General features: G+C 42.4%; 1 protein-coding gene across 1 annotated transcript in view; it reads right to left on the reverse strand.

Moving 5' to 3' along the window:
* CUL3 (cullin 3) overlaps positions 1-15,082 on the reverse strand; it is a 55,081-nt gene extending 39,999 nt beyond the window's left edge. The window contains exon 1 of the mRNA XM_005489314.4: positions 14,575-15,082. Coding sequence (XP_005489371.1) covers positions 14,575-14,640 — 66 coding nt within the window. The 5' untranslated portion in view covers positions 14,641-15,082. The remainder of the gene's footprint in view (positions 1-14,574) is intronic.
* Between the last annotated feature and the right edge of the window lie 254 nt (positions 15,083-15,336).

Raw genomic sequence — 15,336 nt, forward strand, 5'->3', positions numbered from 1 at the left:
ATTATTTTCTGATCAACATGTAACTTCATACAAAATGTTATCAGCCCCCTTCTAGTCATGTAGCTCAAAGAGAAGTGCAACATCCCATCCCTAGGGGAAGGAACAACCCCAGGCATTAATGCCTGCTGGGGCAAATGGCTGGAAAGCACATTTGGCAGGAAAGAACCAAAGGCTCTTGGTGGACATCAAGCTGATGACAAACCAATGGGCCCTTGAGGCAAGGGAGATTACTGGTATCCTAGGCTGCATATGGAAGAGTTGCCAGCAGGCCAAGGGCTTTATCAGCACTGGAAAGCCACATGTGGAGCACTGTGCCCAGTTCTAGGTTCCCCAGCACAAGAGAGACACAAACACACTGGAGACAGTCCAGTGAAGGGCCACTAACAACCCTCTGGAGCATCTCTCTTAGGAAGGACAGAGTCAGCCTCTAGAGCCAGCCTAGAGAAAGCCTTCAGGGATCAAATCAGAATGTGTAAAATCCAAAGGGAGGGTGTACTGAAGAGGGAACCACCTCTGCAGTGGTGCAAGTGACAAGAGCAGATACAGCAGGCACAAACACAGGAGATTCCTTGTGATCATTACAGAAACTTTTGTGTGAGTGACCAAGTGCTGGCACAGGCTGCCCAGTTCTCCATTCTTAGGGATATTCAGAAGCCATCTGGATACAGTCCTGAGGGACCAGCTGCAGGTGACCCTGCCTGAGCAGGAGCAGAGGGGCAGGACAGGATGACTTCCCAAAGTGCCTTCCGGCCTGAACCACTGGTGATCTGGCGACACACATCACAGCTGGAGGCTGAGGAAGCTGGAAAACCAGGGCTCCCTGGAAATGTGACCTTTTCAAACTGCCTGTACCAGTCCGCCAATGGAAATGCACTGTATGGTAACAAAGGTGTGCAACAAAACACTTGAGGTCACCAGTGGAACCTGGTGTTTGCTCCCTAGCTTCTACCAACTACAGTCAAAAAAAAACCACTAAAGCTCCCAGATTCAGGAACATCCAACATATCTGTTGCTGGAAATCCAGATTACTTTGCAAAGAAATAAATGTTTTGTGGTCTAATTTCCACTCTATTTACTTTAACTTCTACAACAGTTTCCTCTGAACACAACTTCACATTCATCATTTTTTTCCTTGTCATCATCTTGCCCTTAACACTACCCAGCTCACTCCTCTTACATAACCATGCTCGAAATGCTGTGAATTGCAAGGAAAAATTACAGAAGTAAACTGTTAGGAGCCTGCTGACATCTTGATAGCTTATACCAGCTTTAAGTAGCTATTTAGTCTTCTTAACAAGAGGGGGTTAAGAAAGAAGCAAGGAAGAGGTAAGCAGATGTCCTACAGTGCATTATCAGGAGGATCCCCAGAAGTCCACCAGCAGCAAGAGGAGACACACAAACCAGTACTCTCAAGATTAGTGACCAGACACACCTTCTCATCCTTCATGCAGAAGAAACTTCTAGACAAGTTCTACAAAGTTCACACAAAGATCTCAGACCAAACTTGTTAAATTTCAGGAGTTTTAATAGACTGTCAACACATTTGCAGGACATTTTTACTCAAAAATGTTACAAACACTACTACTCAGTATTTCTACAGCACAGCTGGAGAGTGTTTACCACAATTCTACACATTAGCAGGTGAAACACGTCAGTCTGGAAGTAATTACTGCAGAACAAGGCTTCTCAAAGTTTTCAAAAAAAGCAACCATCTGCCTCATTCCTTCCCATGACATCCTTCACAGGTCTAACACCACAGAGCACTGGGACAAGAACCAAGTGGAATTACAGAATACAGGTGTTTATGTTCCCTACCTTGAAGGAAGTGAGTGGGTACCAACAATTAAAGTTAGTTACCAGTGCTGGGAGTAACATTTGCACCTAATAATTGCCACCTATTCTCACTCTCCCATTTCCTATTCCTGCACAGAAAAAAATGAAAAAGGTCCAACTGCTGTCATCTGAAACTGCCACCACAGGGGCACAGTCCTTGAGGACAAGGAGACTGTCACCAACACTGTTCCCTTCCACTGCAAGACATGGCATTCATCAAGATGCTATTAAATAGTCTGTCACACAGTAGCTCAGTACCCTGAGCCTGTATCCTTCATTCTGGATGAAGTTTGGCTGAGGTTATCCAGAAAAGGGCAAGAGCAGCACATTTCCTGCCTCAGAACCTAATCACTATTTGAATTTTTATAAACCCTTTGAATATTGTTAATTTAAAGGACAAGAATTTACAATGACAGAGATACATTGTCTAGCATTTGCTCCAAGAATATCTCTGAAAAATGGCATATTAAGACATGGAACTAAATTTTTTTTCAACTACAGAGAAGATAAAATGTACTCCTATGAAAGTCAAAGGGAGAGTTCAATGTCCACACTTTTCTGAGTTCTTAAGTTTTCCTCACTATGAAACAATGAGTATATGTGGAAAAGGATGCATGGGCTACACACACTCTCCCACAAATAAAAACAACTGATCTCTGAACAACCAAAACCACTACAAACAAAGCTCCACAAAGTTCCTCAACTGTGTTATCTGAACAGGTTGGCTGTGACACACCAAAAGCACGACTGAAGGCTCAGAGAAGGAGCATGAAAAAAGTTAGGGGCACTCTGTCTCACTGCTCGTGTCCTGCATCTGGGCTATTCATCTCAGGATATCTGTCAAGAGTCACAGGAAAGTCCTAGAAATGCTCTACCAAAACTGTCCTGATAAGTAGGACACCTTTTGGTCCTAGGTGACCTTTAGCAACAATCAAAGATGACAATACAGTATTATCCACATCTCCTAAGGAGTGTCAGGAAATGCCTATTACAGTATTACACTCCCTCAGAGGGTGTGTGTGGTGGGGGGGAACCAATGCCTATAACATGCTTATGACATCTGCCAGTTGTCATTTACAAGACTAAATACTGACACAAATTTTAATATCTGTGTTTTGTTCCTCACTCTTCCCTTGATATTCAAGCATTGCCCTTGTTTGGGTGGGCAAACCCTACACTAAAGTTCTCCAGATTCCTCCTGCAAGGAATGTTCCCAGCCTGCACCATGTTCCATTCCAGGCTCAGCAGATCAGTGACCAGTGCTGAGAGAACTTTCTGAAGGCCAAGGGAAGAATCAACTCTGGTCTCATCCTCAGAAAGGCTCGAGCCTCTGCAGGCAGGGCTCCCTGACAACACTCAGTCAGTGATAGAAATGCAGGAATTGCAATATCCACCTCTCCTTCCCAGGCTTTGCTCAGCAGAAGCAAGCAGAGCATGCAATGAAATCAAAGAGGAGTCCTCCTTCTTGACCGAAACATCCAAGAGCTGCAGTGTTTTAGATGAAACTCCTTCCCTCTCCACTTGGCTGGACTGGGTTCTGCAGCACTGAAAAGCTGTTCTGGCAGCACAGAGCAGTTGGGTTAAGCAGCCTCAAAAGTGATGGCTCCTTAAAGCAGGAGTCACTCCTGCACCAGGACTGCCACATCTGGCTCACTCCAAGGCACTGCATCAGAGCATGCTGCTCTCCTCACAACACAAGGGCTGCTCTGGGGTAGCAGCTTGAAGAGGAAGGCTTGGCTGGCTGCTTTTGAGCTTTACAGCAAAATGCAATATGCTCCAAGAACTTCCTTTTCTAGCAAGTCCCAGGAAAAAGGATTCGTTTCTTCTCTCAAAATCTAACACTTGCCTGCATTATAGCTAGGCCTGACAGGAGTTTCACTACACAACAGCAAAATTTAACAGCCTACATGAAAAGTTTCAAACAAGTCTTTATTAGAACATGTAATACTGCAGCAACAGTTTTGACATGTTTAGGCATCTGAACAAAATTAAGGATCAGATACTCATTTATCTGTCATATTTCGGGAACCAACTCAGAAGGATGAGACGAATCTTGAACTACCAACATACCTCTCTTACTCTAGATTTCAACTTCAATTTAGTACAAAATTTCTTTGCTTTTCCCAAATGCCCTTCCTCATCTTTAGTCTTGCAAATCTATGGAACATAAAATGCTGAAGAGCAGAAAATTGAGAAAAAGAACTGCCAAACACCTGCTTCATCTGAACTGAGACTATGAACTATGTAATTGTGAGCAGCCATCATATACCAGATAAACACAAGGCAAAAGATAATCATAAAGTTTGTTTCATTTCTTTAAAAAATGCAAGAAGCAGAGACATTCTGAAGAGGCAAACAAACTGAAACATGAAGTTACACAGTGGTGATTCTGTGAACAAAGACAACTTTCTTCTTACAGACCTTTGCACACTTTCCCAACACTACCTCATACTAATGGGCAACTACAAACTGTTATACTCCTCAAAAATCAACTTATGGTTCACTTTGCAATTTATGATGCTCAACTTACAAATGGCTCCTTCAGTCACTCTATTATGACAGATAAAAAAGAACTCTTATTAATACAGACAAAGGCAGAATACTGCTTGTCTGAGTGGGCCAATGAAAAATGAATGCAGTCTCATTTTTCATCCATTTATTGGTGTACATATATGGATGCACACAGACCAGTCCTCAAGGCTCTCTCTAAAATCTCTATCAGCAGGTTAAGTAACAAGAGGGGATAAGTTGGGAGCACTCGCATCTGTGATCAATTATACCAAACTTAACTCTGTCTCTTCCTCACTCATCTGCCTTGCTACTTATTTCCCACAAGACTCAAATTGCTTGAAAAAAGCATATGCTTTATTCAGCATGGATTAATGGATGTTGTCCTGCAAAAGGGCTGGATACTGAGGAAAAACAAAGAAAACACACCAAAATAAACTTATTTTCAACATGAACTTTCTAAGGTGCTACTATTTACACTCAAGACTTTATTCTACAGTTGCATGTTTTGCCCAAAGAAGACACCAGAATAATATTAATTAAAATACAGAAATCCAAGTTTATAAATAACATCTTTTTTTCCCCAGCATGTGCAGACAAATCTAAATGCCTTTCAAATATCAAAAGGTATTTGCTATGAATGAGTAAATCTCTCCTGGAATGATGCAAGCTTCTTCCCACCTGACATTACATTATGAAACTGCTTTAAAAAGTTGTGCTTTAAAAAACCAATTAATTGGTTTTGTTCAAGCTTCTAGAAGAACTGAACTGCTAAGAGGCTAAATCTAGGAAGTTCTAGCTCAAAAGATAGTTGTCACTGATACAGAATGGAAGTGCTTAAACAGCCAAAAGTGACATTATTAACCAAGGCTCTTTTCAAAAACATTCAGTGACATTTCTACAGTACCTGAAAACAGAGAAGGATTCTAAAACACCTGCAATGAAAGTATTGATTTCCCAAGAGCACTTCAAACTAACAAGGGTGAAGAAGAGCTGTCTATACTGCTGTATATACACTCTCCATGTACACGATATACTGCCTACACTCTTACTTCTCCAGAAACTGGGAGCTGAAGTCCAGATCTAAGTCACAGTTCACGAAGTCTGATCTTTCTCTTTTAGCTTTGGAAATTAACAGAAGCATTTTCAGACCTGAAGTAAGTTGTGGACTAGTTTCAGTAGATGTACTGTCACTTATGGTGCAGATAACACATGGGGGGAAAAAAGAGTGCATCGTGTCAGGATTGCTTAACTCAAGAAAAATCCATTCTGAATGAAACAGAGGAAGAAATACAAGGATTTGACACCAAAGATCTACTTCCTGTGGCTTACCCAAAAGAATATTTTTTATTATCAGTATTTTGAAAACTAATGAGAAGTTTAGAGTCCTCCTGACTCACTTCAGAAGTAGTAATACTAAAACAACTTTCCTCAAACTAAAACTATGGAAAAAAAATGTAAAAGGCTCACGTAACATGTTCCTGAAAGAAATACAATAGCTCTGTTTCTATGCTAAACAAAGTTGGTGTTAAAAGAAAATATTTGAACCTAATTAGAACAGCAGAATATGGAACAAAGAAAATCTGGATTCCTGGTAGTGAATGATTCCTCTCACTTGTCAGCAGGATCCTGGAGGTCTGTAAGTGTGGGGAGGGACAGGTACAGCTCAGCTGTGTGTCTGCGCCTGTCAAACAGGCTCTTGGCAAAGGTGAAATGACAACACTGCAAACAGTGGCACAAAATGTATCCATTACTGGGAATGCCTTTTTCCATTTACAAACAGGGCCAAATCCTAAAAATTTCATTCAAACCATTCAGCATCCTAGTGCAATAAAAGCTTGTAAGAGCCAAGGACAAGCTCTTCAAAACCTGAGGACTGAGAGCAAACTACACGAATTACACTCACCTGCAATTTCCTCAAAGCTGCTTACTTGGGATAAGGGGCCATGTGCAGGCTCTTACACTGCAGGAGAAGGAAGGTGGCTCCTTCCTCTTCCACTGGAGCTACTTCCAATTTACCACAGACTTGAGTGTAGAAAGGGAAGGTTTGCTTACATATAACCTAAGGTGTACTAGCAAAGACTGAAGATAGCTGGAAATCTCAATTTTCAGTGCGACTTAGGTCCCTGACTCTCTTCATTTCCTTTTACAACAGTGTGAGTTCAGCACTGCAGGTGAGGAGCAGCAGCTTGTCCTGAGAGTGCCATACCTGACAGCAGGTCACTGTCAGCAGAAGCAGCAGCACTATACCCCAGACTGCTCAGATCATTCCTAACTCTAAATTAACAGAAATATTGTTTTTAACCTAGTCAGAACAGACTATAACTTTGATTCAGTATGTGATCATATCTCCATTTAGTTTTAAGACCATCACTCAACAAGCACTACAAAGTAGAAATAAAAAGTCTTAATTTAATAAGGGATTGAATTTATTAGGTTTTTTTGGCAAATCTTTTGTATTGGTGACTTCTATAATATGAACATTATAATAACCTTAAAAAATGGCAGATGCTGCATGCCTCAATCCCACTTAAGAAGTGCCAAAGGAAAGAAGAACACTGCTCTGCCCATCCATACCTCCTGTGGAAGGCACTGACTCTCCTCAGGGCTATCATCTCTCCAAGTAAAAAAATCTGTTAGTTCATTAACTTTCCAGCTTTGATGACCTGAATTCAGAGAGCTTCCCTGAACCACAAATAGCCCATTCCTCACCTACTCAACACCGAAGGCAAATCCCACAGCAATTGTTTCTGGCATTTTTTCAATTAACCTACAAGTAGCTCAATATTGTACAATTGTCCAAAAATCAACACGAGGTAAAGAGGAAATCTGTGAAATACACAGTAGCTTATACAAATTGCAGACACATTTCCTGTAGTCATTTCAAAACAAGGAACACAATGAATGATGAGGGGGATGAAGGAAGAAAGGGAGATAGTGGGGCTGAAGGGCTTTCAGGGGTTTTGGGGGTTTGATGAAAACTCCTCCTCCATAATAACAGCAGAACAGTTTGAGAACTTGCATAGGAACAGAAAGATAAAATTTTATGGTAAACAGAGGCCAACACAGGATGATTCTTTTTTCCTCCTCAGCTTCAGGTAGGAGAAGAATGACACAATTAATAAATCTCTTACCAATTTACAGATAATCAATGCCACTGTGTCCTGACAATAACCTCTCTCTGGGGCATTTTTGCACCACATGGTGCAAACTCCATGATCAGATGCACAGATCAGCAGTGCCTGCAACACTTAAGACTAACACTGAAATTTTTGCAAAAGAAAAAAATCCAAAGCTATACAGAAAATTAAATCCATGTATATAATATATAAAAAATAGGTCCACTCAGATGCTATCAACACTTTAAAAACAAAACTAGTATGGAAGCAAAATGTTTATTTCAAGAAAGATTTTTCACTTACAAAATGTAAGAAAAAGACATGCACAGCCTATGCTCAGACCACATGCAATCTAAGACATTCATGTTATGAATTTATTATATAAGCTTGTCCAATTTTGTATCATTCACATGTATAATTTAAGTTATTGCCTTAATTTATGTTTATTCTCATTAGCATTAAACAAAAATTGTCCACAAATGCACCTCATTCATAACCATACACCAATAAAGCAAGTTATCTGCTTACATATTGCATAGTATTATACCTTATTTAAACTACAAGCAAGACATTTTCAGCCCTCAAACACTGATTTTATACACAGCTAATTAAAGAATTGAGGCCACTCCACTGCAAACACCATCCACACATAAGTGTTTATTAGAGTTTTGGCCTCCTTGCAGCACTCATGCATTAAGTGCACTTTTTACCTTTCTAAAATGTAGAAGTCAATATGGAAGATCTTTTGTTAAGCCATCGAACAGTATTTACTTATGCTGAGATGCCAGTACTTGCACTTTCAGAAAAGACACATCAGTCATTTAAAAATTCTACTGGCTTTAACTGACCTCAGAAAAATAAAATAATCATGTGATTAAAAGTGTGCCTGGCTGTGCTGCAGTTTCTACAATGCTACTTTCCTGCTCTGTGTTTCCACAAAACCTGACTCAGAATGAAAAGCATGACCTTACTTCTCAAGAGCTGCTTTTCCACTTGTACAGCTACTAGAAATCAAAGATAAGATCCAGTGAGCATATGTACAAGGTCAAGAACCTATTACAGACTGTAACACAATCACTCTGTTTTATGAATGGACTCACTCAAACTATCTTAAGAAAAATCTGTCCCAGTCTATCACAAAATGTTTTCACCACATACAGAGACACTGACACTGCACATCAGTCGTGGTGATGGAAATTTAAAAGCATCTGCACTTGGACTACCTGCCCTACAGATCAAAGCCCAAGACCTCAGAATACTTGCTTGAAGTTCTGAAAAATGGGGTCACTTATGCTGTGTGTACCTGTCCAGAACAGATTAAAAGGAAAATTTTGAGAAATTCTACTACCTTTTACAGAAAAAAGTCTAATTTTATGTTACATACTGCTATTAGAATCATTCATGTACAATATCAAAAACTCTCCATCAGTTTTATAGCTACTCTCATAGAGTTCTTTTACCTACCACTACTAGGGAAAAATAGTAATTCCTGTTTAATAATGCATTACTATACAACTCGAATGAAGAATTCTAATGAAGCCACTTGGAAATGCTCAGATTGAATTAGCCAGTACAAAAATCCTAACAGATCACTTCAGCTTTAGCCTTGCAGTCCTGTGCAAAATCAAGCAAATTTCAAATACAGCAAGATTCATAAATGGCACTGCTCCTTCCTGAGCCACACAAAGGCACTGGCTCAAAACTCTCTAACAACAGAAATGATGAGTGCTCAGAACTTAAGATCCATTTAACAAGGAAAATCAAGACAATTTGTAACTGAAACCTGAACACCTACAGAACTGAGGAATGCCAACAAGATGCTAACAAAAACTAAATGATAATATGCACCATGTGTTACAAATAAAACAACCAAATAAAAACCCACCTACAACTAACTACTCAGACTGCCCTGCAATTAGTGCTCTCACCTTTTAAAAATTCTAAATGTATTATCAGGACATTCAGTTTGCTCACAGCATCTCATTTAAAAAAAACAAATTGTGAAAACTGGAAGGATTTCATAAGCTTAACTGTCCAGTAAGCAAGTACTCCCATGTTTTTCTTAATTTGCACAAACCCCCTTCCTTTGAATGTTTTAGTGTTTTGGCCTGTTTTATTGCTAGTTTTTAAGCCTACCAAATTTCAGGTTCTGAATGTGAACTCATGACTGTGAATGCCACATGGGTTTAGCCAAGATGCTCTCACAAATATGTCTGAGAACACAAAGTAATCAAGATTCACAAGGCAAGCATGTAAAACATGGAATTACCAGGTGATCTCACAGCACTTGGTATGTTCACATTATTTTATTCAGAGCAGAAAAAGGCTGCAGTAAAGCACCCCCCACTGCACTCTTTTCCCACATTCCCTGCCTCTCCCTGCTCTCCCCAACACCTCACACAGGCTCAGAGGGTTACAAGCCACAGCAGATCCTCACGTACTGCTTACATAACCTGAATGCTTCAAAATTGAACCACACTTCAGTGTTTTTTCCAGGGGCTCTCTGCTCTAAGATGCTCAAGATGGACCAAATTTACACCAACTTCTGGAACTGATAGATCTTCATGTTGTAGGCTGAAGCATAAATTTAACAAAGCTCATCTCAACTTGCATCATCAATTCCCCAAGACTCAAAACAAACCACAGAAGCAGTTGGTGCTCCCTGAAAAAAAAAAAAAAAGCCTTCTGCCTACACAAAGCCTAGAACAAGTGGCTGTTAGATGGAGGAGAAAGGAGTGCTGGCAATGGAAATATGAGTCTTAATACTTTCTCATGGAAGAGCTGGAGTTTACTTCTAAGTTTACATAACTTCAATTGATAAATAGTTGAAGGATACCAAAGGTTATCTTTCTGCACAAGATTGAGCAAAATGAGAATTTCCTTGGGCACAAATATTTCAAATAAAACTAGTCAGAAGCTTCCACATTTTTTAAAGACTTGTTCTATTCCAAGTGCACTTGTAGAATCTCTCTCTAAATGCTGTGCAGAATTCATAATGTAACTGTGTAACACTGATCCACCAAAATAGTTCTGAGAACAGGCAAAACACTACTTTGTAGCACTGCTCTAGAGAAGAAAGATATCTCTGCAGGAAAGGAAAATTATTGGAAGCATTCAAAAAACCCCCTCCAACTGTAATGATCAAACCAAATAACCTACACTGGGTCATGCTGGCTTTCAGAAAGATCTGTCCAACCAATTTATGGTGACACCTGCATTGAGAGAAGAATAAGCTCTTCCAAAAAAAGTTCATTCAACACAGCTTAATGCTGCTTGTTTAAAATTTGAAAATTGATTCCCCAAATGCTTTCTGAATTCCCACATTCTAATTATTTCTGTAAGAAATATCTTTTTTTTTTTTTTACTATGTACAACTTTTCAGTCAAAATACATTTAAGGCGACACTAGCTAACCAGTCACAGCAAAACAGCTCAAATACACTTGCAGCAAACATAATTTACACATTCTAGATCTCCCTTACAAAAATCACATCTCTCCCAAAGTTTTAAGTGCAAACATACCATTTATGGCAGCATTTTTGACAGATCAACTAAATCATCCTAAAATCAGATTTGCTGCAAACTTGTTTGAGAGCTTTGAAAGTATTCCTGCAGCCAGCAGTAATGGGCTCACTGAGAGTTAAGGAGTGAGAGCCAGTCTGAGACGCTGAGAGCACCTTTAAATCTGGAAGAAAACAACCCCCAACACTTCAAAACAGGTGCAGTTCATGTTCTGTAGATGCATCAAACCTGCATTTTCGTATAATGCACAAGAAATCAGTAAACCACTGCACTCTTCCAAATAATTAAAAAAAACCCAACTTACTAACTGCAGTCAACATATTTCATGGACAATTACATGAATTTCTCATCTATTGTTATTTTTAGCATCCATATTTGTATCTGTTGCAGTGTGTATGAATTTAACATACCACAGTTTGAAGACTGCTTGAGAAACAGGAACCTTCTGTCTTTTGCAAGCCCTCTTGCACTGTTCCATCTCTGGCTTCACCTCACCCTGAATGTTCTCTGGATAGACTTTAGGTAAATGTGGAACAGCTTTATGGAGGTGTTAAAAGCACCAGAAGTGGATCCTGAAAGTAGCACACTGGAAGTCTTCTGAGGTGGTACATAAGGATAACTAGCTTAACCTCATGATTTGCTTTCCTGAATATACAACAAACTGTCTCCGAAATTTATTTCTGTTATTCTTCCTAGGTTTGGAATATGCTCAAGTCTGAAGTCTCAGAGAATGCATCCTCATCTGGACTACCTCTGACAAAAATATTATCACCATCTTTAAGTCAGGATGAACAAGAGAGTGCAAAGTTCTTTGTAGTAAGATAGTTTATAAATTAGGCAAAGAACAACTGGTTAAACACACAGAGAAACGTTCTTCTCAGTTATTTTTGATTACTCTACAGCCCATTTGTGTACAAGCAAAATGGTGTACCCCATGCCATTGCCCTGAGGTAAGAAAAAGCACATCACAGCACACACCAGCAGCTAGCAAATCTTAATGGATCCTTGGGATGACAGACAATCTGGCACCAATTACAAGAATAATAAAAAAGAAATCTAGAATGAAACTAACTGCTAAGTATTAAGATCTCCAGGTAGAAGACTGGTGCTTTTCCAATGTTTTGGTCCACTTCTATCAAATTTTTCATAGGGCAGAAAAGATAAACTTTGGTAATGTTTGGCAAATTACTATTTCTCAATTCCTTTAGCTATTATAAAACACAATAACAGAAGCATGAAGAACATTATAAAAATGTAAAATATTAAAAAACCCAGAACCTGCATGAAGGAAGTTATGCTAAAATTGCCATGCTCCAGGAACGCCACCATTCCAATCTGGCTGTTTCTAGCCTCATGCAATAGTAAATAGCTACCTCCATGCAAGGAGCAAACCAATCTAAAACAGAAAGACCTCCTGAGGAAAGATGATCAATAAGAAGACAAATTGAAGCAGCCTACAAAACCACCTCTGGAAGCACTCTTAATTGAGAGCCGAAGAGCAGAACCACCACATTTGGGACAAAGGAGCCAGGGTCCATAGCTGCTGCATGAGTACCACATTTTCTAAACACAGACTCCACTCCCCACGAAAATGCAGCCCATTGACACAAACAATCCCACTGCAGTCTCCAGCACCAAGTCATTTCCTGGACCAAGCTGCACAACCACTTAGGCATACACAAAAAGTGTGCTAAGATTTTTACATCAACTGCAGCTGCTGACTTCTGCAATTAACAAAGGGAAACCCCTTCAAACCTCTCAACAAAGTACATGCTGCTTTTCTATCAACACTTTATCAACAACAGGATTGTCAACAAAATGTCTTAGGTAAAAAACAATATCTGAGGGGACACCTGGAAAGTTGCTATCAACAGATGTCCCCATACAGTTGCAGGCCTTGATGACTTGTGACTTACTGAGTTATTTTGGGAAGAAGACACTTTGTTTTTCACATTTTAACCTAGATATTCTTTAAGCAACTGAAAAGAAAGACAATGCTAGTAAAAACAGTTATAAAAAACTTGACAATGTCGAACTGTACATAACAACAGGGCTCCATTAGAGTATTTCTCACCACTACAAAACAAATTTCACAAACAGAAGAGGTGAAATATACAAACTTCAGTTTATCACATTGCCAAGCCTGCCTTTGTTGTCTGACCCATAGCTACACATTCACAGCTGGAATACATGAATGCGTTCATCAAATTAAAATACTGCTATCTCAGATGCAGCTTGTTACAAGACATACACATTGTTTTTGTGGTGGTTTATTTTTGCGCAGGTTTTCCTACTGCTTGTTAGTAGAACCATGGCCACACGGCAGGAAGTCTTCTCCTTTACTTCTATACTCCAAATTGACATTCTTGGAAAAGGCTTTTTAAAGAAATAAATGAAATATGGGGATGAAAAACTTATCATCAGCTAAAATTCCTCATCTCATAACCCACTTTTTCTTTTTCCTTATACCACTAAATGCAACTATCAGTGATTAAAAGTAGAGAAGAGCAAAACAGTGCAACTCAGATTGCTGTAAAGCTGGCTGCTGAGACTATAAAGAATCTTCTAATTTTATCAGCAAGAGTTTGGATGAAGCAAATATATTGATATATGCCTTGCCAGTGAAATGAGATAAACAGGTATGTCCAGTTTCTCTATAAAGGCACAGCACATTAGTTCTACACCACTGCCTACTGGGATCAGACAGAGCATTGAAAAGTTCACACTAAACCTGAAAAGCCAACGCTAAGCCTTAAAAGCCAGAGACTCAACTAAGAATCTTCTTTTTAACACACCCCTGCACACACACACACACAAACACACACACACACACACAGACGCTTCCTGGTCATCCTCGGGCAGCCCGAACCTTTCCTATTCCCCTCTTTCCCCAACGCCATTACTCGTGCTGTAGTTGTTATTCTGTTGTAAGCTTTAATTGAGCCGACTGTCAAAACACAGCAGCGTTATGGCACTGCAAATTAATAATCTGGCTCCTTCCCCTGTGCAACTCAAAGCTAAGGAACGCTCACGACTCTAGGAAACCTGCAGAAGTTACCTATGCCTACATGTTTGTAGTAGCACCTTCTCCACAGCTGGCATTGTGCCACCTAAATTTTATAATCGTACGACTTAGAGCCTCTGCTACGGAGCGGAGAGATAAATTCAGCAAGAGGAAGCTCCGCAGAAGACATAAATAAATATTCCCCCCCTCACCTTCCGGGGCTAAGTAATTTTGTTGATGAAGGCGCATAACCTTCGGCTCTCTCTTTGAGGCCTTTTCCTTGAAAACAAAGAAATCGGTGCCCACTGCCCCAATCCCCAGTGCCGTCCGTGGATTTCCATAATTGATCTGTTCGATGAGGGAGGCGATAATCGCAGGGAGCAGTTCCTGCGCCTCCCACTCTCCGTGCGGCACCGCTTCCCCGAGGAGCGCCTTCCCTTCCGCCCGCTCCCCCCGGGGGCCGCGCCGGGTCGGGGGTGCCCAGGCCGGCTGACAGCTCCGGCTGCCCCCGCTGCCCGCGGCCCCGCCGCACAGCGCGGCCCACGGGGCCTGCGGAGGCCGCTCGGCCCGGCCCGGGCCCGGTACTCACGGGGAAGGCGCGGATCCGCATCTTGGTGTCCTTCCGGCTGCCCGTCCCCTTGCTCAGGTTCGACATCTTCGGGGCCGGCGGCGCCTCCGGCGCGGGGCGGCAGAGCCGGGGGACGCGCGGCGGGGCGGTGCACCCGGGAACGGGGCCGGGGGAGGCCGCTGGCGACCTTCGCTGCGAGCGCGGCCCCCGGGGGGGCGCGGAGGGCGCGGGGGCCGGGCCGACCGGGCCGGGCCGGGCGGGAGAGGCGGCGGCGCGGGCCCCTCGCTCCGCTGGCGGCGCTTCCTTCAGCCTCCGCCGCGATGGCGGACAAACATCGCTCACTGCGCAGGGCCGGGCGCCCCCCCTTCCCTTCCTTCCCTTCTCTTCCTTCCCTTGCTCTCGTTCCCTTCCTTCCCTCCCCTCCCACCGCCCGGCACACTCGGATCCGGCCGCGGCGGGGCGGGGGCGGCGGGAGGGCCGGGGGCGGGGGCGGAGGGGGGCCTCGCCGCTCTCGCGAGCTTTCCGCCGCTCTCGCGAGACGTCCCGTCTCCGGCGGGCCGACACGGCCGCGATGGGCGGGGAGCGGAGGGCGGGGAAGGCGCGCGGGCGGGGAGGGCGCCGCTGATTGGCGGAAAGCGGCGCCGCGCGAGGGGGGCGGGCCCAAGGCGGGCGGGCGGTGCGTCCCGTGAGGGGCGGCAGGACCGCGGCTGCCCGGGAGGGTTTGCAGCTCCTCCGGTGCCACGGGCATCTCGGCGTCGTCGGGGGCGGAAGAGAGCTGTACAA

The sequence above is a fragment of the Zonotrichia albicollis genome, chromosome 9 (genome assembly GCF_047830755.1).
Source record: "Zonotrichia albicollis isolate bZonAlb1 chromosome 9, bZonAlb1.hap1, whole genome shotgun sequence".
Taxonomy (NCBI): domain Eukaryota; kingdom Metazoa; phylum Chordata; class Aves; order Passeriformes; family Passerellidae; genus Zonotrichia; species Zonotrichia albicollis.